The sequence below is a fragment of the Vanessa tameamea genome, chromosome 19 (assembly GCF_037043105.1).
Source record: "Vanessa tameamea isolate UH-Manoa-2023 chromosome 19, ilVanTame1 primary haplotype, whole genome shotgun sequence".
NCBI lineage: Eukaryota > Metazoa > Arthropoda > Insecta > Lepidoptera > Nymphalidae > Vanessa > Vanessa tameamea.
Window position 1 is genome coordinate 9,662,866 of NC_087327.1, and position 25,824 is coordinate 9,688,689.

The 25,824-nt window shown below is 35.1% G+C and overlaps 1 protein-coding gene across 1 annotated transcript; it reads left to right on the forward strand.

Annotated features, from left to right (window-relative positions):
- The first annotated feature begins 2,544 nt into the window (after positions 1–2,544).
- LOC113399337 (eIF-2-alpha kinase GCN2) lies at positions 2,545–25,824 on the forward strand. Its single transcript, XM_026638438.2, has 28 exons — positions 2,545–2,794; positions 2,951–3,111; positions 3,217–3,352; positions 4,803–4,919; positions 5,202–5,308; positions 5,625–5,767; positions 6,764–7,271; positions 7,873–7,992; positions 8,486–8,612; positions 9,025–9,147; positions 9,900–10,160; positions 10,436–10,533; positions 11,785–12,005; positions 12,825–12,962; positions 13,325–13,365; positions 13,882–14,114; positions 14,667–14,931; positions 15,380–15,531; positions 15,962–16,101; positions 18,840–19,019; positions 19,728–19,948; positions 21,323–21,459; positions 21,859–22,027; positions 22,521–22,738; positions 22,952–23,040; positions 23,772–23,890; positions 24,797–24,978; positions 25,053–25,824. Exons 1-28 carry the CDS (start codon positions 2,741–2,743, stop codon positions 25,198–25,200), a joined length of 4,608 nt encoding a protein of 1,535 aa, XP_026494223.2. The 5' UTR covers positions 2,545–2,740; the 3' UTR covers positions 25,201–25,824.

Genomic DNA, 25,824 nt, shown 5'->3' on the forward strand with positions numbered 1-25,824 from the left:
AAAAGAGCATTATTTCGTCAAGGTCTTCTGACAACTTCGACCCTTTTAGATTTGAAAGGGTTGGCGTAAAAACATTATTAGTATTCCGAGCGACTCAGGTGTAATGTTGGTGCAAAGCTTACGCGACTATTTAAAAAAGAATAGTTAATTTTGTTAGGACTAAGTCATATTTTTTCTTTATCGACTTTTTTTTCAAGGAAATGACAAAAAAAAAACAATGTTTTCGAATGAATCGAATTCCAATAGGACCCGATCTAGATTATTAAAATTTTATCGAATATATTATACAGACGATAATATATTCAAAATTAAAAGTATATTCCCATTTGTAAAAATAAATTGATCCCATTGTTCTACCTATATTACTCGATATTATTATTTGTTTTGGTTAAGTTATTACCTATAGGCAATTTTCTCTCTTTTTGTAATCATAGTTAACTAACTGTCACCCCCAATTTACCACCCAACGGGGTGAAAAAAGTGGTCTATGTCCTTCCCGGGACTTGAACTATCTTTATACAAAATTCCACCTAAATCAATTCAGCAGTTCATCAAGCGTGAAAAGTTAACGGACAAAGTTACTTTTATAATATCAGTACAGATTATTTAAGTAAAGAAATAAAAACGAAATAGCAAACGAGACCTATTTACAGACAAAATCGCTCTAAGGTATTCGATTAAACCAAACGCTAATTCATCCTATTCGAGTGCCGCGTGACAAGTGTTCATTGGACAGAGGTCCTCGTAATTCGACGAAATTTGAAAGGTGTCATTGCTGTCAAACCGAATAATAGGTCTGACAAAATAAATTATGAGTAGCTAAATTGGCAAACAATAATAAATAAAGAAATGTCTGCAACTTTTTGTCAACAATATTATCTTATATATTATTTTGATAATACCTTCTTAATTATTTTCTCTTGTGTAACATCAAAGCTACCAACACAAGCATCCCTTGATCTAGTTTGGTACTTAAGAATACTTAATTTATCTAAAAATATTACATGAAAAAAAAAAAACAGCTTAGAATTTATTTCAGAATATATTCCAAGACTTGTGTTTTTGTATGTTTGAATGTGATTGAATGTTTTTAAATTTATATCACTAATCTAGCGACTCGCTAAAATCTGTTGCGTGGTTAGTTGCTAAAGAATCAAACATAGGGACAAACAGACTTACCTTGATATTAAAATCGCGTTCGTAACGGCTTTTTGTTATGTACGGGCACGCGGGACATGTGACCAAGCCTTCTTCATTGCCAAGGGCCCCCGAAAGGCATACAAGAAAAATAGATTGATCGTTGTAGTGTACTGAATATATTATATTATTCGTAATATTTTCATTCTTAACTTTTAACCTTGAATTACACTGTTATTATATGCTACTGCTCTAATTAATTTATAATAGAATTAAGAGGTCCTTGTTCGTCTAGTTACACTGTCTCACTCACCCTTGAAACCGGAATACAATAATACTGAGAACTGCTGGTTGGCGGTAGAATAATGAGTGGGGATTTACCAAATCAGACGGGCTTGTTCAAAGCCCTATCACCAAGTGAATATACCATCAAGTGAGAATATACTTAATTTCTTTAGTAATCGCCAACCTAAGATATTTTCAGAATTACTGACTAGCGTCATTTGGTTTGACAGCGGAAAGGCTTGACCCGGCTTGTTTTTAAAAAAACATGACGTCAGCATTGCTGACGTCACGAATGCCTGACTGATTTCTATCGATCATCGAAGGTTTGAAATTAAACTCAGGAAATATTCTTCTCTGATTTATTCCAAACTGAGGAGGTCCGATCGCTCCGACGGCTCGAACAAGCCTGCCGATACCGGCGGGCGTTCGGCCTTTTATAACAAAATTGGGTGGGGGCATTATTCACTCAATATAACTATTTATGGACGGTCAAATATTTCAGACTATTTTCACATCTCAGAATTCACTAAATATTATTAATTTAATAATCAAACAGTTTTCAATTATTAAAAATAATTAAAACAATAATTTCTGGGCACTTGTTTTTCTTCGGAAAATCACGTATTTACGTGATTTTCCGCCGACAGGTTTGCTGAGCGGTTTATTGATAAAATTAGCTATTATACACGCTTTTAGGAGAACTTTTTGCAACTAGTGACTCAAGACCTTCCGTATAGACTATGAAAAAAATCTGACAATTATAGCCAATAGTTTCGTGGCAACTTGAGGGTCCTTAATTTTCTGAAAGCGATAGATATAAGATGCATATTATACACTATAATTATTTAAAACAAGTCAAAATATTGAGGATTGTTTATTTATATTTTATAAAGCGTAAATGTTATAAAGATTATTTTATATTTCGAACAAGAAAACAATATTGTTAATTGTTAAAAGTCAATCTTTATTTTTATGACACTATTTATTTTGGTTTAAATAAAACATTCGCAACAATTTTACTATTTTAAATGGAAAATATTCTCGTTAAACGTCAACTACATTCCAGAAAAATACCATTGTTGTCATCAATTGTCACTTGTCAATGTCAATGTTAAGTGGCAGTCCAAAATTGCAAACATACAGAATATTAGTGTTACTGTTTTGTGCTTAAAACTTCTGTTTTATTTTAAGTCACACTATTTTCTTATTCGGAATTATCGTAGTAAAGAATTTGTATTTCAAATCATACAATAAATATACTTTTTGAGAAAAGTAAATATTTTGTTGAATCGGCGGTTTGTGTTTGTATAACTTAAAAATGACAGATGAAACTCCACAAAAACGCCAAGATGATGAATTGGTCGCTTTACAGGTAAATACTCAGTAATTTACTTTGTAGTATTCATTATGAATGAAACTAAGTTCAGCTTTTCAACAAGTATTCATATAAATTTTGTTTATACTTAGTGAAATCTTGCGTCCAGGTCTTAGATAAGTTGAAAAGTATACATTTTGGTCGTCGTTACAGTCAATATACGGTGATGCAGTTGTGGATAACAGGAAGAAGTCTGTTTGGAACGAATGGCGCCCTATAGATGTACTTCTAACATTGCTACCTTTAAACAGTTCTGAGGGTGTGCATTGTAGGGCGACACTGCAGTTTATTTGCTGCCATAATTATCCTGATAAGTTAGTATTTATATATAAATAACAGATTAACTAATAAAGATTTTATAAATATTAATATTAATGCTAGGGTATTAAATCTCATATACATTTTTTATTGCTTTACAGACCACCAAAGATTTTTTTAAACAAAGTATCGGGATTATCTGACGATAATGCTAACAAATTACTGAACAATTTAGTAGATCTAGCCGAGCAGTTATGTGGAGAAGTGATGATTTTCCAGCTTGCTCAGCACACTGAAGTAAGTACTGTATTTATGAATAACATTTTATCATTAGTTACTTATGAGCACTTAAAACCTGTTTTAAACATAATAAGACTGACGAATAATTGATTTTGGTGTTAAATTGATGCAATGTCTTTTGGATTGTCGTTCTTAATAATCTCTCATATTTAATATATTTGTAAAAAAATGTTTTAATGTCAGTAAATACATTATCAGAACGTTAGAAGTAAAATTAAAGCTAAGTAACCAAGTGGTATTCCACTGTAGTAGTGGTATTCAAGTGTAGTTTGATAAATTAAGTAAATTCATAATATCTCTGAGCTATTTAGCAAATCATATAGAATATGTTAATTTAAGGTTAGTTTATCTTTCAATACACCTTCAATAGGATATAGGTGCAGGTGTCTTTGTGTGTAAATTTTTTATTATAATGATAGTATTAATAAATACAATTAAATTAATAATCGCTTGTTCTATAAAGAAAAAATTGTCTGTTTGAATGCAGTAATTTTATGATCTTCCTGTCTGATTTAAAAAAGTTTTAAAAGATTATTTTTGATTTCTATTGGCTATAATATTCTACGATAAAACATACAAACATTAAAAATAATTTACATTACCAGTAACATTTAAAACATAGATTAAGACACATTTTGTACATATGTTAATCTTATATTTTGTTAATTATAATACCATACTTTACTCCAAACATGTTCAGTCTTGTCTTAAGTTGACTCTATATTACAACATAGCTGTATGATCGATAATAAAATACTATGAATAAGTTTTAATATTAATAAATTTATAAAGATTAAATCTGCAATTATATTATAAAAATTAACATTTTATATAATTTAAAAGTATATGTTATATAAAAGAGGCTACTTGAATAAAATTTGCTACTTTTATTATGGATGCAAAACACTTATTCCAAATTTATTTGTTTAGTTAGTAATTATTTAAATTTTGATCAATATCAATGTTTGAAATTTGTGCCAAACATCATACTACTTAATGACATATAAATAAATAAAAAAGTATTTATGTTGTCATAATTAAATATTTCGATATAATTGTACACTTGTAATAAAAATAATTTATGCCGAATGAATACAGATCAGAAAAATATTAAAATTCTGAATGCTGTTTCTGATTCTTGCCAGTTAAAAGTACACCCAATTGCAAAATCACTGATTTGCTGGAACACATTCTTAAAAGCCGGATATTTGGACTTTTGTTCAAAAGTTTAAGTGAATTCTAAGTTTGTTCTAAAGTTCGTTCCACGAAACGTTCTCCCAAAGATTGCCCTTGCCCTATATTTCCTAGGATTGTCTTACCATATTATATATCTCTAGCCATCTGCATTGATCAATGAGGTGCGACTATTTTGTTCCTTAAGAGTTCGACTAGTGGAAAAGATATAGATAATATACTATACTTTTGTAATGTAATTTATTTTTTACAGCAATTTCTTCATGACCACAATAAACCAATCTTATCGTTTTATGATGAGATGGTGAAGAAGAAGGATGAAATGGAAAAATTAAAAATGCATGATTTGCAAGTACGAGAGAATGAAGAAGTGAGTATTGATGGAAATTAATTTAACTGTTTTCTTGGCAGTTGATTTAACTATTCGTGACTAGTATATAACGCTGAGCTCCTGAGTTCAAACACCAATAAAATGTTATTAATATTACTGTCTGAAATTTGAATTTTAACATATGGTTCATGCTTATGTTTAAATATTATATCAGCTATTTGGATAGGGAACACTCCTCTCTGACGCAGGAACACTATCCGTTATTCAATCTATCATTAGTCAAGGGTTTTATGATAATATATTTTTATTTTATATTTCAAGCTCCAAAAAATGAAAAATGAAATTCAACGGCGCCACGAAGCACTTCGCGGCGGCATTGATCCTGTGAATAACTTGAATGGTCAGGGTGATGCACCAAAATTGGTTTAGTAAGTACTGTATTATTTTTTATCAATCCTGAGCCAAGATGACCTGATCTAGTGGCTATAACCGTTTCAAACAGGGCAAACACTCCTGACTTCATATGCTTTGATTGTACTTTCAATTTATTTGAATTAGGCATCCACCACCGCTCATAAGCATTGACGCTGAAACCATTCATTGCGCCACCAACCTCGGGAACTTAAGAAATTAAGTTACCTGTGCCTGTAATTACACTGGCTCACTCACATAATTTTGTTTAGAGATAGAATAATTGATGATTGGGTTGCCATGCCACCGAGTAAAATCAATCTATTTTTGCAGTTACGCCGATGATAAAACGTCACCTGCTAAGCTATCGCGGCGAAGTACTGGGTCGTTGCCTTGTACTTGCAACATTAAAGGAACTCAAGTACTTCGGTACAGTCACAGAAACAGTAAGAAAGTTTACATTGGAAAATGTATAGGTGAGTGTACAATATATTGTATTTATGTATTTGATCACCAGCGTACATAATTCATTTAACAAATCTTATAAATAAATAAATAAATATTGGACAAAATCACATACATTACTCTGATCCCAATGTAAGTAGCTAAAGCACTTGTGTTATGGACATCAGAAGTAACGACGGTACCACAAACACCCAGACCCAAGACAACATAGAAAACTAATGAAGTTTTTCTACATCGACTCGGCCGGGAATCGAACCCGGGACCTCGGAGTGGCGTACCCATGAAAACCGGTGTACACACTACTCGACCACGGAGGTCGTCAAAATTTCAAAAATGTCAAAAAATCTAAACTCATATGATAAATCTGAAGATTTTGTTTGTTTAAAAACGATTATCAGTTCGATTTGTAGATAACAAATTGAGCTAGATAGCCTATTATTGATAAATATTAAACACTATATAATATAACTCTATGACACATGAGAATTATATAGGAATGTTTAACGCAGGTGAAGCGCTGCGCAATAACTAGTCTTAATTATAAATAACAAAAGCATGATTTAGTATAATTAAAAAAATAATTATTTACATATTAATATATAACCTATTCCAATAAAAGTAGGAAAAAAGATAAACAAACCTTAGATTTGCGTATTTCATGCGTTTTGCTAATAATAGTTTATGATTAATATATCTCTATTTATAATACAACACTATTACACTTAACTACTTATATCCACTTTAATTTTACTTCCGAAATTCCGATAACAGTTTCGTCGACATTCAAAACGCCATTTTTTGACAAACCCATAGTGAATACCATAGATTAATCAAGCTCTCAACCAATAATATTGCGTCAATTTGTTTTAAATTAATATTAAAGTGACGTATGCACCGAAAATAATTTAACGTATAAAGACGTGCCTTCGTGAGCGAATATATATATATATATATACTCTAGATTGAGCCAATTTGACTATCAATAAATATAAAATTCCTTACAACAGGTCATTCAGCAAACGGTTCTACAACATTTCTAGCGATAGACGACGACGGAGATCAGCTTGTTGCAAAAAAGTGGACCATCTCTCCAGCATCAGATTTCCAAACTCAAAATCGTCAGTGGAATTTAATTGAACAAGACTTAAAAGCAATGTGTCGTTTGAAACACCCCTCATTAGTGCCATATGTAGCCATGGAAATATTAACAGAATCGAAACGGACAAACAATAAATTAGTTTATATATTCCGAGATTTCGTATTGGGCAGTTCATTGAAATATCTTCGAGAACATTCCAGTAATTTCGGTGATAAGTTGGAAGGCTTGAAACTATTGAGGCATGTCGGTTTAGCTGTGTTCAGTGCGTTAAAGGAATTGCATAGTGTTAATATTTTGCATAGAGATGTTCGGAATGAAACCGTATTTCTAGAAGACAGTGGAACTGTTAAAATTGTTGGTGCAAGTTTAGATGTAAGATTAAGTGAAATAATGGAAGGCGAGAACTATTGTGGTCGGTAAGTTATATGAATATTTTTGGTATTGTTTGTTCTAAAAGTTATGTTTTTTCTAAAAATAATAATTTACTTTTAATTATCTTGTATAACAATGGTAAATATATTCTATCTCTAAACTAGAACATTTTGTAATAATTTAGAATCTTGTAGATATTTTTGAAGTGAAACTTCTTATAAAAGGATAAACCGCTTCGTTACGTAACGCGTTACGACGCCAGTCTGTTTCGCTTCCCTTTCTCTTACGCAAACGGCAACGGTAGGCAAGCTCTTCCTCCCTCACTCTAACGCTAACTCTAACGTCACAAGGCTAGACTATGTTTCTGGGTGATGGCGGTGGTGGTATATAGAATTATTATATTTCTGAAACTGCAAATATGTAAACGGGATGGTAACCCGTATGGTATTTTATAATTTAAAAATGGCTTGATAAGGAACAATGGCTCTTTACATACATATTTTAATCAAGGTCAACCGATCTAAGCTGTTTTTAAGTAATAGATTTACAGTATCAACTTTATATTAAATAAAAGTATAGAAAAAAGTCATTAATATTAAATAGTTATAAGTCACTAGTTTTTAGTAATAATACCTTCACTTCTAGACAGACAAAATCTCAAGATATTTATGCAGCGGCGCAGTTGTTACTATCTATTGTAACGGAAGAATCTGATCATGAAATACCGCCCGACCTTCCGAGTTCAGCCAAAGAGTTCTTTTCGAGGTATGTAAATAGAAGACACTTTATCAAATTATTATTATTAGTAATGGAACAACTCCGAAACTACCTACTATTAAAGTAGAGCACAGTCCTTGCATGTCATGGAACGGGATATTTTTTGGATCATAAGACATTTCATTCAGCAGCAATCATTGTTTACCACAAATATGTGACCGTACATATATTTAGATCGCCATATGATACCGGCTAATCTATACTAATGTTATAAATACGAATTTAATTCTGCTGCGTCAATAAACCGCGTAATGGTTAAAACATAGTCTTGGTATGGGCATGTTATTTTTCTACAAAAAACCACTAACGTTATAACTGGACCGATCTGGGGATAAACCCACGAAATCTGTGCTTTATGTCTAGCTATTAGACCAATGAGGCGGTCTATGAATAAATCACTACGTATTATTTATGTTTACGACATTTACATATCACTAAAAAAAACAGGTAAAGTTGATCTGATAGTTAAGATTGTCTTCAGGTGCCTTACCGAAGACGAACGCATACAGTGGTCAGCGGAACAATTGGTGGAACATGGTTTTCTAGTCGATAATCTAACCAAGCCACCTCATACCATAGACAATAATGACCCCGATAGTGGATCTGAGGTGAGATCTGTCATATATATATATAATTAATTAATAAATATATTGGCAAAGGAATACTTTAGAGATGTATTATTTAAATTTGGAAATCTTACCAAATTATAAAGCTGCGGGCAATGTTTTCTGCCAAATACATATAGTGATGAGATCGAGTTAATATGGCATTTTTAAAAGGATTATCCTCTTGCTATTAGTCCCTTTATCGTATCAACAAAAATCTCGTTATCTTTTTATTTTCACGACCCATGATTTGGAACTGCGACATCGACATCCATGACCTTACAATCAGCCAACGAAGCAATCAATAATTACATTGAAATCCATCTAATGGAAAATCTGGAATAGTAGATCTGAAAAGAGTATTGATGGCAATAAAAGAAAAAATAAGGAAGATTGAACATTTTTGGGTTTTCAGGATGAAGATGGTACCAAACGTATTCACCAGATAACCACACTGGTAAAAGGTGACTCGCGCTTGAACATCGAGTTTGAAATTCTCGCCTGGCTAGGAAAGGGCGCTTTCGGAGATGTTTTAAAGGTAAGTCATTTTTGTTGTTTTCTTTAGCATACATTTCTGGCAAATGAAGGAAAAGAAAGGCTTTCCGGTTGCCAATATTATTAAGGACTTTTTCGTTATACGACTTTGCCATTAAAATGTAAACTAATTTCTGTAACCTCTTGATAAGTTTTATTTACAAATTTATTGTTTTATATTCATTTATTTAAATTGGCAAAAATACTTTTCCAATGTAAAAGTAATAGTCTGTTAAAATCCCACTGCTGGGCTAAGGCCTCCTCTCCCTTTTGAGGAGAAGGTCGGGAGCTTATTCCACCACGCTGCTCCAATGCGGGTTAGATACATATGTGGCAGCATTACATTCTCGCGATGTTTTCCTTCACTGCCGAGCATGAAATGAATTATTAACACAAATTAAGCACATGAAAATTCAGTGGTCTTTACCTGGGTTTGAACTCACGATCATCGGGTAAGATGCACGCGGTCAAACAACTAGGCCTGTCTGTCGGTTGATATATAAGTTAATAATAATTATTCATCAAATCTTTTAAATCAATTCTTAAACGTATCTATCTAATATGAAAAATTCGAAAGTGATTAGTTTATTTGTTTGTTATGCTTTATTATCTTAACTACTGAAACGACCATGAAATTTCCTTACACATTCTACACCCAGTCCCTCAAACGCTGTCTAAGCCGGAAGCGGAAATTAGTTGATAAAATACCAACGAAGAAATCAATCAGTCAACAATTATCGTGTAGATGTCTTATAGGTGAGAAACAAACTCGACGGCGGTTTTTACGCGATCAAGCACGTCAAATTGAATCCTAAAAGTGTTGATTTGAATAAAAAAATCACACGTGAAGTGAAGTTACTGTCGCGCCTCAATCACGAAAACGTTGTAAGGTATTACAATGCGTGGATCGAAACGATCACCGAGACGGACGTTGAAGAGAGCGGTTCAGTTCAATCAGTTGAGAAAAAGGGGGACAGCCTCGTAGACGTCGTTGCGAAGTTAGGCCAGGAAGTCAAGGTGAGTCAGATGATCTCATAGTGTGTAAAATGTGCCATTTTTGAGTACTTAGCAATATATTAAAACTTATTTAGAAATAGGAATGCTAAGATCTTGAGTTATCTAGTACATCGGTTCTCAAACTTTTTTGGACCTGTCTTTCAGAAGAGAACCAAACTTTCAACGCTCTCGTAGTCCATGTGAAAAGACTTAAAGGCTATATATGTTTTTTTAGTTATTGATTCTGGTTTTGAATTGATGACAAGAATGACTCTGAATATGTTTAATCGTTGTAGGTAAACTGGTCCATGTCAGATGGTCCAGTTCAAGTAAGAGACGAGTCGTCAGAGAGCGAGGAAGATTCAGACGATGAGGAACCGTGGTTTAACATTAGGTGAAAATTTCTTGACTATTCTTTTATAAAATTCTCATTGAGATTATTGTTATCTCAGATGAGAGTACCGCTATAAAAACTACTTCTAATTAAAATGAATTTTCTATGTTTACGGAAATATAGGGAATGTAACCTGCCACTTTTTTATTTATCACGGCGGTTTTGGCATTTCAATTTAGTTGAATTTTACACTTCAGAGTGCTACTTTGAAATTATTCAAATTATTATATTGCCTGTTCCACAAATAACAGATATATTTTGTACTTGTGTTTTGTATATTTACTTTAAGATTAGCTAAAGCTGCCAGATTATATTCTTCTTAAATTATACTATGTATATATTTACTTGGTGGTAGGTTTTTTGTGAAAGCCCACCTGTATCACCAAATAGGAATACTTGGAGTATTGTTGTGTTTGCTTTTGAGGGGTGATTGAGCCGGTATAGCCATATCGTGCGAATTACGTGAGTCGTCTGAGGCATTTTAAAATGGCTTCATTGCAGAAATGTCGCTCCGTTTACGATGTTTTATTTCTACATAAATTAATAAACGGTAAAATACAATCGCCAGAGCTTATATCTAGTATTAAATTGCATGTCCCACGTAATCTGCTTCGACACCCTATCAGAAATACGTTCGCTATACCAAGACACCGTACGGATACAGGGAAATTCTCGCCTATTACTCGATGCATCAGGACTTACAATTCTATGAACGGACTTGAAATAGATATCCGCTATCAGAATCTCTTTAGCTTTAAGAAATCAGCTTTACGCGCTGTAAGTGGGTAACATTAACATTGTTTTTATTGTAACTTTATTTCTTATTTTTATATTTAGAGGTTTATAATTGTTACGTTTGTATTGAGCCTTAAGCCGTATCTTTTGCCTAAGTTTATGCCTGTTTAAGTTTCTATTATTATTATTAATTTAAGAGTATATTACTTTTTATTGTAATTCAATAGTGCTGTAAATACCAGTGGTGGTGTATCACACTGCATCGGTCCGTGTACTTTTGATTGCTTTGTTTTTGTGAATATGCCGATGGTGTTTCGAATAAATAAATAAATAACGGACACAAGGGACATAACATCTTAACTTCCAAGGTCGGTGGCACTTTGGTTTGTTGTAAGGTATGGTTGGTCACACTGCCAATGTCTATGGGCGGTGGGCCCAATTGCCAACAGGTGACCCTTTTACCCGTCCGCTTTCCGGCAAAAACCCCTTAATGTTAAAACATTAAACCATTATCAGTCCAGAAAACGAAAACAGCAGCGTAATAGAGTTCGAAGTGGATTCCGAAAAGTCGGAGCAGATATCATCCGATGACACAACACTGGCGTCACCGATGTTGAAGCAAGTGCTCTATATACAAATGGAGTTCTGCGAGAAGAACACACTGAGACAAACTATTGATAATGGCCTCTATCAAGAGCATTTCAGGGCTTGGAGACTGTTCAGAGAGATCTTGGAAGGTTGGTATAATTTTTAGCGATTACGTTAATAATTGTAAGAATGATGACAATGTCTTCCTAGCTTTTAATTTGATTTGATTTTGTCTATGGTTGCCTTTCTAAACTAGCGAAATTCGCGGAATATATTTACAAAGTGTTTGCAAGCACAGACGCATTCTTGAAACCGCAAAAAGGTCAAACAAAATCAGACAAATGATTAGTCTGTAAAAAACGTACTGTATGTTCTATAGTTCACTATGCTCCTCTGTTATAATAGGAATCATTGTAAGATTCACGACGAAAATTCACCGACAAGTGAAAATTATCATTCATATAACTTGAAACTGAAATGTAAGTTATTATTATATATGATGTTACATGAAAATGCTCTTAAAAGTCTATCGCATAATGATACCCCGGTGCTGGATCAATGTTTCTTTTAAGGCCCAGGTCCTTGCGATCTTTTGACCCTCAGTCGAGCAAATGCCGATTATATTGGGTTTTTCAGTAGAGAAAATATCTCATTCGGAGACCATAGTCTGGAATTTGTAAGCGTATACTCCCGGGCCTCAGAAAGCGCGTAAAACTGATGATCCTGCCCCTGAATTATTTTCGTTCGTATTGAATTTACCGTGCCTTCGGATTATCAAAGTGAGGGAATAGAGATTATACGTGTATTGGCGTATTTATAATATTTCCTACACTAGTCACCCTTGAGATTAGCTGGTGTGGCTGAATTCGACCACATTATTATAACATGCACCATAACTGTATTCAACTCGTATAGTTTTCCCTGACGATGCAAATAATAAAATAATAATTAATACTTCTGCACCGCAGGACTAGCTCACGTGCACCAGAAAGGCATGATCCACAGGGATCTGAAACCGGTCAATATATTCTTAGACTCCAACGACCACGTCAAGATTGGTGATTTCGGCCTAGCCACGAAAGTTTTTACAGGACTCCCAGTGGAAGGTAAGAAATTTATAATTGAATAACTACTAATACAAGTACTACTATACTAATAGTTTGTTTATTTATTTATATAAATATATCCTCTCGCATTCGTCAATGACATCAAAATCTTGAGTTGTGAATTTCTGAGAAATAATCTAAGCCCTTACATCAGTCCGTCTGAAGGAACAACAAACTCATCTCATATTCTACCGTCATACAGCAATTATTTATATTGTTGTTTCCCGGGTTGAATGGTGAGTGAGCCAGAATACATAGTTACGGGCACCATTGCATCTCAGTTCCCGAAATTTTCGTTACGACTGGCGTATTCAAATATCCTTGGACCGAATTCAATGTAACTTGATTGTTTATTGTTTCAGAAACTTCTCAAGACGATGCCGACGGCTTATTAACAGGCAAAGTAAGTGAAAAAATGTTACAAATACAGAATGACACTTTGTATTATACAAATATTGCTCTTTTTTTTTAAATGAACTCATCTAAACTAGGTTACTTTGTGGGCTATGTACATCTTCTATGATGGAGTTTTTTGTTTGGGAGGATTTACTTCTCGCTTGTTCCCATTCCATTGCCCATTATAATTTGAAGAGAAAATACACTACTAATGGTGAAGAAATATTTTATGAACTCGAATTTTATATATAATTTATTTTCTCACACTGTTGTAAAGTCCGTTTTTTTAATTGGATCTTTTAGTAGGATATTAAGAGGTAATTCAATGATGCTGCTCCAATACTAGTTGCAGGTTTACGTAAGACATTGATATAACATATGGAATAGGTTTTACATCGATAACTTTTAGTTTCCGTGTTTGTCTGTCCGGGTATATTTTTTCAGAAATTCTGAGTAATGAATGGATGGATTCCCGGGATATTTACAGGGAATAACTTTGTTATTTATGTGATCTTAATTCAAGGTTGGAACTGCTCTCTATGTGGCTCCAGAACTGCAACAGTCGGCGAGCAAAGTGATATACAACCAGAAGGTCGATATTTATTCCCTTGGTATTATTCTATACGAAATGTTTAACCCCCCATTCGGTACTGGTACGGAGAGATATATAGTGTTGACTAACCTTAGGAAGAAAGAAGTAACAATGCCAAAAGATTTTGAAAGAGAAGAGAATTCCAAGCAAATTCACGTTATAAGGTATGTCTCATTGATTCAACATTAGTACTATCAAAACGTAATATATACTTATTATAAAAAAATCATGTATTTATGTTAGTGTGCGTCCGCTCTTGTTTGTGTGTATGTTAATATTCAGAAGAAAATGATTTCAAAACTTTTTTTAACTCTTTATTTTTTACATTACATTAACAGCCTGTAAATTTCCCACTGCTGGGCTAAGGCCTCCTCTCCTTTTGAGGAGAAGGTTTGGAGCATATTCCACCACGCTGCTCCAATGCGGGTTGGTGGATACACATGTGGTAGAATTTCGTTGAAATTAGACACATGCAGGTTTCCTCACGATGTTTTCCTTCACCGCCGAGCACGAGATGAATTATAAACACAAATTAAGCACATGAGAATTCAGTGGTGCCTGCCTGGGTTTGAAGATGCACGCGTTCTAACCAGTAGGCCAACTCTTTATTATTTAATAATCTTTAAATTTATTTGAACACAGATGTTTTTATTTTCTGAAAAATAATGCTCGACTAAAGTAACATATCCTAAGTTTATTACCACTTATTTCACCAGATGGTTATTGGACCACGACGCGAGTGTCCGACCCACAAGCGCAGAACTGCTCGCCTCAGAACATGTTCCAAGAGCAGTACCAGAACTCGCATTATCCGGTCTTCTGTCTCACACCCTCAGTGAGCGAGGATCAAGAGGTTACCAGAGACTGGTCGCAGCTTGCCTGGATCAGAAAACATCTCCAGCTGAAGACATCACATACCATAGAGCAATAAAGAGTAAACCCATGGACTACGTTGCGAGGATCAAAGATATTGTTATTAAGGTCAGTCATAATAATTATTGAAAATTTGAGCGTAACATATATTTGACTCGGTGGCCTGAACATCATATATTCTAGGGTCAAGGAGTAATACTTACCAAGTATTGTTATGTTCTGGTATTAAGGGTGAGTGAGTCAGTGTAACTTTAGACACAATGGAAATACATTCCTGGCGATATAAGGAATAGTTAATATTCCTCATCATACTAATGTCTATGGGTGGGGGTGACCAATTACCATCAGGTGGCCTCCTTGCCAGTGTGCCTACCTATGTATATCATACAATAAGTTATTTATTTATTGACATTCTATGACATTTTGGAGGCTACATCGTAGTCTTACCGAAATGTGCATTAATTGATAAAATATATAAGTAAAGTCGGAATTACTAATAATTGGTAGTCAGGTTTGATTCGGTGTAATTTTTACGAAAAAGTATTTTTTTTTTTAGGTTTTCCAAAGCCATGGCGCGTCGGAGTTTTCTCCGCCGCTGTTAACGCCCCGCGCCACACGTTGGGACCAGTACCCGAACGCTGCCAGGGTCATGACGTCATCGGGCACCGTGTGTCACTTGCCACATGACCTAAGATTACCATTTGCTAGGCAAGATACGACTTACATAATATTAATTAGCATTTTTTTGCATTTGATGCTAAAATATTCAGTCGAATGTTAATAACATAAATGCATTATATTCATACATAGGTTTAGGTTTAAAGAAGTTTATTTTCCAAAAAGAACAAAGTTCGCTTACAAAGGAAATTTTAAAATTATAACTACAATTAAGATATTACAAATAATAAACAGTAGTGATATCAAACAAGATCAGTGAAATCCTCTAATATATGGGTTCTTAATCGTTTTTTAAATATATTTAGAGATTTTGAATTTACAACACTTAGAGGCAAAGAGTTATAAGATACATATATAGCTTTACTGAGCTTTTCTTTATTGAATGATATCACAATGTTAGCAATTTTTTTTTAAAAAAAAGAGGACCAATCAAAGTTCACTAGAGTATTTTTTTTCGCAGATACACAGCACATTCCGGTACGAAATACATGCGACGTTACGTCGTCGACAGAGTGTACAGAGAAACCGAGAGGACTATCAAAGGATTCCACCCGCGGGAAATTATCGAATGTGCCTTTGATATCGTCACTCCCAAAACGGGTAAACAAATTTGTCTCTCAGAAAAAACATAACATAGTCAGATCATATTTCTTCTAAACATCCTTCTAATTGTAATGATTTGAGGCTTTGACAAATGTTTATCACGTTCGTATCCTCTTGGGTCTTGATCTCGGTAAGGGCAGCCCATCTCTACGGAGGTGACAACTGTGTCAGAGGTATAATATTGCACAAGTGTGTCCGCAAACGGAAGTGCACTTTCAATTTGACAATTCAGCGCGCCCGGAGGGAAATTAAGAGCAGTACTGAGAGAACGGCAATTTTTCAACGTCGATATGTCGAAAATTATTTGGCATAGGATTTTATATCATGATCGCGATCTGAAGCAGCATAAGCTGGACCCGTTAGACCAACAAGACAGTCAAATAATATAAGCAGGGTATATTTATTTTCATTTTAACATTTTCACAAAAATTTTCATTTTCACAAATTAAAATCAACTAATTTATATTCAATAACTGAATTTTTAAATATTTAATAGTTGATATTAATAATACTAACAAATACATGGAAAATATACAATTAATTCATTAATTTTAATATTTAATAATTTATTTTAGTTATCAATCGTTGAGTTTAAGAGGACAGTCCTTGCGGAACGCCTAAATAGCGCTTACTATTTTCGAAATATCTTAAAACTGGAGCATTGATTATGGATGAAAAAAGACATTCAGTATCTTAATAGATAGATCTCAAGTTTCACCGCGTGATATTTATAAAATTTGTATTAATAACTCAGTAAATTCATCGTCAACATCACTCCAAACACTGAAATCGACCTTTTCTATTAGCGTTTTTTAAGCTATTTAGCTGCTAGTTTATACATGTATTTTTGGTTAAATGGGGACACAAAAGTGTAAATAATAAGTTCACCGTGTTAAATTTCTATTATATCACATAATATTATAGTAATTTTTATTTAAATATTGCTTACTTTTTGGCATTCGTCGTCCATACATTTTAGTATGGAGAAAATAATTTGACGGTTTTGACTTATTATTCGACATCGCTGTCAATAAATTTTCAGTCCCTCCCCAGAGCCCAAGGTGAGAGCACGTCAATTTTTATTTCGAGCCGACTCTTATAATTTCGCAAAACGTCTACGCACACATAGACAAGTTAGCATAAGGGTGGGGCGCGAGTGTCGTGGGACACAATTGTTAATTTTTATGTTGCGGAGCTGAGTCTTCCTGTCAGGGACGATAAATGAGGACTCCACTGAAGTTTGGAATCCAATGCTATAAAAAAAACCGTAGTATTGGCTACATCAAGACGGCCACTATTTATAGATATATTATAATTTTGCTTTCTAAAATTTGGTAGGGTAAAAACTACACATTTTGTTTTTTGAGTATTCAAAACTAAATTATTTACTGTAAACCAATCGTGTATCTGTGATAATGCACCGTTCACATCGTCATAGTCAGTTTTTTCCTGTCTACCTTAAAAATCAGTGAAGTATCGTCAGCAAACAACATTATATCACAAATACCTTTAACATAGAAAGGAAGATCATTTATATATACTAGAAATAGAAAGGGACCCAAAATTGATCCTTGTGGAACACTCATTTATAACGTAGATCCAGAAAACTTAATGCCATTATTGAAAACTTGCTGGACTCTTTGACTTAAATATGAAGCAATGAGATCAAGAGCTTTACCTTTAATACCGTAGTATTTGAGCTTATAAAGAAGCGTCTCGTGTTCTACACAATCAAATGCTTTAGACAAATCACAGAATACTCCAATAGCATTCTGTGATTTTTGTCAAGCATCGTAAATATGTTTAAGAAGTGCTATTCTCGCATCAGTTGTCGAGCGACCTCTTGTAAAACCGAATTGCTCACTATGAAAAATAGTATTTGTACCGAAATGGACGAGAAGTTGATTTAAAATATTTATTTCGAATATTTTACTTAAAAATAGAGTATTAAAAAAAATTATATTTAACTCCGTTATTTATATTTATAAAATTTAAGAAGTGATTATTTAATGTGTCTTTACTTTAATTTAATTCGGTATATCTACTAACCTTAAAATATCAAGAAAATAATTATTATTATTTAGTTAGACGAAAGCAGTTGAAACAATAAAAATCATAATGAATATTTGGCATCTTAATGCACTCTGACCGCACCCTATGCTAACAAATAATTTATAATTGCGTTTGCGAGTGACAACCTTATAGCTAATACATTACTCGTAATTAAATGTATTTTTATAAATTCTACGTTATGAACGCGCAATGAAAATTTAATTTATTCGTTGCACCGAAAACAAGCAACTAATTATCTCCGGGGATGCGTACGATACACTGCACAATGCAACTGTATTATTGAAAAGTACCTATGTGTGTGTTCTAAAATTAATTCCCACGCTTACAAACTACGCTCTTAATGTTTAGTAATTAATTTTTAATATTTGACAATGATTTTAATGTTCATTAATTAATTTTAATGTTTATCAATTAATTATTATTTTTATTTAATTTTTTTAATAGATGATAAATTTTTAATCAATTGAATGAGATGTTATTAAAATCAAATGTCTAATTTATGCACTTCAACTATTATTACAATGTATTTAAAGTTGATTTTACCACGAAAGATCTATTTGTTAATTTCTGTTATTATTATTTACAATGTATGCATGTATGGAATAAATAAACCTATATTATTATTATTATTTTTATATTTATTTTAATAGTATTCGTTCCAGACACACTTTGGCCGGATGCGGAACTTTTAGTCGTCGCCAGTAGAGCGGTGACGGAAAGTACACTAAAAGTAACGGTACAGTTGAATCACACGGAACTGCTGAAGATTTTGCTTCTGTCCTGCGGCGTTCCGTTGGATAAGCACGTGGCTTTATATCCCGTATTGATGGATGTCAGTTTAGGTAAGTTTAATCTTGGACCGTTTTGTGTGTCTAGAGGGTTACCGAATTTTTTTAGTAAATTAGTCCTAAAGATCAGCTCTTCGTTGTACGAGTATATCGTATCCGGACTTGTCCACCCCGTAGCCTTGATTCATGGTTGTATGTATTAGCATTGATAAAAATTAAAAAAAAATACAGTTGTGTATAATCATTTTAAAATATTTTATTAGATTAGTAAAGTATAAAAAAATGTAACAAATCAAATAAAATTAAATCAAGAATTTTAAAATATATTAAAATGTAAACAGATAATATTGTGTGTATACGTGAAAACATCAATCAACCCGACTCATAGCTTCCTCCGACGTATATATCTTCAAAAATAAAACGTATGTTTCTGTGTATGTTTGTCTTGTATTCGTTCCTAGATCAAACATTAATCATTATCATCATTTAAACAAAGTTTAATGACAATCTGCATACTAATCTTGGTTGAAAAAACCTTTTTACTAATCTTCAGGAAATGATGGCTCTACCAAATAATATTGTTTGAGAGAGTGATTATTAAACTCCTTTTCGTAATAGTCTAAAATCATTGATGACAGAAAGTGATAAATGAATGTCTATCCGAACATCCGTTAAATAATTTATGTAAATGAAGCCGTTTTAATCAAACTTCATATAAGTATGTATTAACAATATACGTTTATAAATGAAATATTTTCACAGGACGCATAACAAGTCTCCAGCTTCAAACTCATCTTACGACGCTTTGCGTAACTAATCGTGATATAACGAACATGCTGCGTCTGATGGAAGCGGACGTGTCTGTTGAACTCTTACACGAGCTCGTGAGTTTCGTCGACAAGAATAAATGGAGTGCCTCATTGGATAGAGCAATACAACAGCTGGAAGCCGTCTGCAGTAAAGCTGTTGCTTTAGGATGTGGTGTAAGCTTGAAAAGAAATGTTCATCAATTGTTGTGTTATACGAAAATTATCCAACGCATAGTTAACACTAATAAAAGTTATTAAGATTTCAATGAGATAACCATTTTTATAGTGAGAGTGATGATGTCGACCTGATTTACATACATTAGCAGCCTGTATGTTTCCCACTGCTGGGCTAAGGCCTCCTCTCCCTTTGAGGAGAAGGTTTGGAGCATATTCCACCACGGTGCTCCAATGCGGGTTGGTGGAATACACATGTGGTACAATTTCGTTGAAATTAGACACATGCAGGTTTCCTCACGATGTTTTCCTTCACCGCCGAGCACGAGATGAATTATAAACACAAATTAAGCACATGAAAATTCAGTGGTGCTCGCCTGGGTTTGAACCCGAAATCATCGGTTAGGATGCACGCGTTCTAACCACTGGGCCATCTCGGCTCTCCCTGATTGATTTCGGCCAATGTATCGTGCACAAGTGTGTGCGCAAATACAGGTGCACTCTTCTCTTACGCTCATAATCTGATGAGACGATAAATCCAATACGACCGGAAAAGATTAAGGCGCAGAACCAACAGCTTTGCGTGTTGTCCGAGACTCGGCAGTGTACTTACTCCCACCTTCCAGACTCCGGGCTGTTTCTGAGAATTTTTGGACAGAAAACTCTAAAATCATTTTGTAGGCCCGTCCTGGAATTTGACATCAGCCACTAGACCAACGAGCCAGTCGAGAGTTACAGAACTTTAGTGTTTCTGTTGGTTAGATTTCTGCGTAGTCCAATCGTAGTCATGTTAGGGATTCGTGTATTCATAAGTATATGTAATTAGTCCAAAGAAAAGGGACGTCAGATAAATTCGTAGTATTTTTTTTAGGCAATCCCTAATGGAATTACTAATATTCCTCTTTATTCCTACAATTAATTCAAATCTTACAGGAATATCTATTCAACCTTAACGTATATGATCTTAGCCTTATTATGGCTTTCACCTTATTAAATGAAGTAAAAGACGCTTAGGGTAGATTTTATTTTCAATCACTAAGTGTATCGCTTTTGACCTTGAAGTAAGTAGTATTACCGTACATTCCATGACTCGAAGTCCTAGGGACCAAAATACTCGCACCTCATTGGTCGATGCGTGCGGCTAGAAGCGACATGAATCCGGGATCTGAGATAATCCTTTGAATTGATTTAGACAATTAAGGTCACTCTTATTAACCAATTGCGCACGCGGGCAATTTCCTTTGGGGAGCTCGTTTCGTAGACTGGACTTATTTAAGTACCTACTATTTTTAGTATTTTTTAATATTCCATTCGTCGTTTTTCAGGTTTACATCACCTATCCGTATATTTTAAGTTTTTATGAATGTTCCGCAGGTACCGATAACGGTCGCCCCGTTCCTGGCGTACAACGCGACGCAGCACCGCGGCGTGTTCTGGCAGATGTGCGTCGTGAGCCCCGACCAGCGGCCGCTCAAACATCGCTCGAAGGACCTCATAGCTGCCGGCGGCAGGTGCGAAGTGTTCACTGTCTTTATAGAATAGAAATAATCATCAATCATCAATTTCATATTCGATATCGAACCGATATGACCCTGTGATTAGATCTCGTCAATCAAAACCGAAGGTAGCAGAATAAAATCCAGAAAAGCTACTTAATTTTCATCTCGTGCACAGCGGCGGAGCGAAACCTCGTGAGGAAACTATGAGGCATGTTGCTACCCGTATTGGTGGAGCGTTGTTGAATAAGGTTCAAACCTTCTTCTCAAAAGAAGAATGGACCTTAGACCAGCTATGGACAACGTTTTCACAAACACAAAGAGAGTTCCCAACCTTGAATAAATAAAATATAAACTTACATAGGAATAGATTTCTACAACCGTCACCAACAAAAAAGTGTTATTTAATGACAGGTACGACAACCTCGTTGAGGAGTTTTGGAAGGTCGCTCGGGCCGAGAAGGATCATGACAATGCCAACTTGACGTGCACGTCCGTGGGCTTCTCCATGTCGCTGGAGAGGATGGCCGCTATATTGAGGAGTATGGAGGTGGAACTACCACTAATTGAGAAGATAAATGAGGTGAGATATATTTAAATGTGTGTTTTACCCTACTAATGATGATACTCTACTCAGTAAGGTTTTGTGCAAGCTGTCCTAGGTAGGTACATCTCATTCATCACATTTTCCACCACCAATCAACAAAACTTTGTTGTTGTTGTTATTGTTATGTTCCTGTTTGAATGGAAAGTCAGCCAGTGTAAGTATAGGCACAAGGGAACTAACGTCTCAGCTCCCAATGATGGTATGCCATCGGTTATGTAATGGCTACTTAATATTTCTGACAATGTCAGTGGCGATGTTGGTTATTTACCGTCAGGTCAAAAAAAATGTAACAGGAGGCCATCTCATAAGTTATAACACTTAACACGGGTGCATTTATTTTTGTGATGTAAAATATTTTTATTTAATGCATATAATTGTGTATGTGTTTATATATAATGTGTTAAAAATGTATTAACAACTACTTCGGTCACAATTTTTCTTAATTTATCATGAGCACGTTTCACTCCAGCGGACCACCGTGTACGTGTGCATATCCAACGGGTCGGAGTCGGGGCGAGACGGCGGCGACGCGAAGCGCGCCCGCCTCGCGCGCTCGCTGTGGGCGGGCGGGCTGCGCGCGCTGTGCTGGGCGGGCGGCGCGCGCGACGCGCACGGCGCCGCGCGCAGCGCCATCGTGCTCGAGCACGACGGGCTCGACGTGCTCGTGTCCTGCTGGGAGGGCACCCGGTGAGTCTAGCACAAGCAAAAGCACGAGGGAGTCGGTGTTATTGTTGGCATATTGCGGCGCGGCGAGACGAATGGCAGCCGCTCGGTGCAATCTCTGTTTATAGAATACTTGTCCGTTCTAACGGCTGCGTCTAAGGACGACTTCACTGTGATGTCACACTGGCTTTCGACATTCTCATGCAAACTATATATTTATAATAATTGTTTTCACAGAGTCCGAGAACAGAAAGTGCCATATTCGAAGGTGATTGAATTCGTGAAACAAAAATTAAGCGCTGAAACTATTCGTAATCCGGATTATAGTAAGTACTGTTGCAATACAATATTCTGTGTCAACATTTCAATTACCAAACCCGCAAATTCTATAAACCTTGTCTTGATTTCTTTACTATACCAATTATTAAATTAAAATCTTATTTTAAAAAAGAGATACACAATACTTTGACAAGATTATATTACAGACGATGAAAAAGCGTGTAGTTAAAGTCCATTCCACGAAACGAGCTCCAAAAGAAAATTACCCTTGATCGTTCAATATCAATGCGCGCGACCTTTATTAGGTTAAGAATTGTTTTGCATACCGTGTTTGTCTCGACCAATGAGGTGCGAGTATTTTGTTCCCCAAGACTTCGACTCGTGAATTGTTATTGATTTTCGTACAGAATATATATATTTAATTGTATACTTGTACATAACTTGATCGGTATAAAAGTAACTGCTCAATTTTATGCTGTTTTTTCTTGCTAGAATGTAAATTCTGTACGGGTACATTTAATATTAGATTATTTTAAATATATTTAGATCGTTTAATTATTAAAAACTGGATTATACGTCATTATTTATTAGTTACCGAAAAAATGGACAGTGCTATAAAGATACCTTACATTTTTTATAAATATGCGGACATATTCTTTGTTAACTACACAGCGTCAAAGTAAATAAATATTTTATTCTGATAAAAAATAATCGTTCAAATAGCGCCATCTATTGATATTGTACTGTAAGATTATTTTAACAAATTTTTATTTAACAGCAAATCGAATGATCAGCTGGTCGGAATGTGAGAAATCAGGAGGTCCAACGATATCGGTTACGTTCATAACAGCCAGCGAGAGAATCACCAAGAGTATAAAACGACAGTGTGATGTGCAGGTTCGTATTAATTTGAACTTTACAAGCTAAACGATCGGTTTACTTGATGGTGGGAGTTTTCGCAAACCGCTTCTGGATAGGTACCATCCACTGATCATTTACTCTGCCAATAAACAGCAAAACTTAGTATATTTTTGTTCCGGTCGTATGGGTAAGCCAGTGTAGCTACGTACACAGTTGATTTAACATAACACCTTAGTTTGTAGTGATGATTGGTGGCGCAACGGCGATATAAGGATTGCTTAATATTTCTTTCAAGGCTAATAATTATTTGACATCAAAAAAACTTAGTGTGCGTAGCAAGGCAAGAAGGTACTCCAGTCAGCTCATCGTCTAAAAATATACAAGGCGCAAATTCGGCCTCTCATGGAGTACTGCTCTCACCTCTGGGCGAGTATTCAACGCAGAGTGGCTCGAATTATCGACAATCAAGCCCTTTCCGACCTGCTTGATCCTTTGGATTTGCGTAGATATGTTGGATCACTCTGCATCTTCTATCGCATTTTTCACGGGAATTTTCCGAAGAAATGTTTGGAACAATCCCGGCGGTTGAATTTCATCTTTGGATGTCCGAAAATCCAAAACAGCACGATTTTTGAGTCATTTTCTGCCTTGCACAACCACTCTACAGAACTAGCTTTCGTCTGCCCTTTTTTCAAACCGATAGGACTTGGGAACCTTCAAGAAAAGAGAGTACATATTTCTTAAAGACCGGCAATGCACTTGCAAGTCTTACGGCGGTGAGCCTCCTGCTCGTTTGTCACCTATATCATAAAAATAAATATCTATTGTCGGAGGTGACCAATTATCTTCAGATGCCAAATTCGAATCGCACGCAGCGTTTATGTTATATCCCCATCTGGAAAACATGCACCATGGATTTAAAACGACAAGTGTCGGTACCAGATCAACAACCAAACGACGTCGACGCTGGTGCACCTGGGCCTGCAGCCCGTGCTGGCGCGCGTGCGCGTGCACGTGCTGGCGCTGGCGTGCGAGGCGCCGTGCGTCCAGCTGCTGGCCGCGCACCTCGCCGCGCCGCTCGACGTGCACTACCTGCCGCACGCCTTCAGGCCCGTCTGCGAAATGTGAGTCTGCCGGTGGAGACGGCGTGTACATAAAAAATACACGTGTAACTATTATACGATACCCTTCGTTTCAGGTACACGAAACGCCAGAATATTCTCGAAGAAGCTCTCCGTGAATTGACGAATATCGCGAAGCAAAGTAACCAAAGCCGATCAGCCGACGAGACTCTCTTGTACGCCCTCTATTCCATACCGGACTCTCTGTGTCGGATTATTACTTGATAAAAACCTTAGCATTTATATGTTTAGTGAAATAATAAGTAAAATATCAAGTATATGCTCGTACGTGTATGTACGTAAGACGTATTCGAGAAAAATATGTAGGTCGTACATAGTTTTTTCATTACGAATTGAGAAAGAGATACCGAACTGTTTTAATCTTTTCCCATTTGTATGTCTAGCCTATTTCAGCCACAAGAGAAGTAGAGACCAATGAATAACCTTGAAATTTAATTGACGCGATATAATTGGTCGAGGCCTTGAATAAACGATCATATTTATTTTGGATAAAGTTGAAAACTTTGGTAGTAAAATTAAAGTGGATATAAGTATTTAAGTGGAATGGTTTTTGTATTAAAATTTATAAATCAACAATCAAGAAATCTTTGTAGTGCATAATATAGCGGAGCTATTGATAGACAGAATACGAAAATCTAAGGTTCATTTATATCTACTTCATCTTTGATTGCGTCAGGCTATGAGATTATTTGGAATTATTGTGAAATTATCTTGCGTTTACCTTTCGTTTATTTAAAGTCGACTTTGTGTTTACAAAGGAAATCAATCTTGATCGTTTTGGAAACTAAAAACGCATTGCAATTCGGCAGTACACTTCAAATCTGAATA

Coding starts and splice junctions, on each gene's coding strand:
- LOC113399337 (XM_026638438.2), top strand. CDS start 2,741: ATGACAGATGAAACTCCACAAAAACGCCAAGATGATGAATTGGTCGCT. Junction 15,532..15,961: donor CTAAGATTACCATTTGCTAG/GCAAGATACGAC, acceptor TTTTTTTCGCAG/ATACACAGCACATTCCGGTA. Junction 19,949..21,322: donor CTGTTGCTTTAGGATGTGGT/GTAAGCTTGAAA, acceptor AATGTTCCGCAG/GTACCGATAACGGTCGCCCC.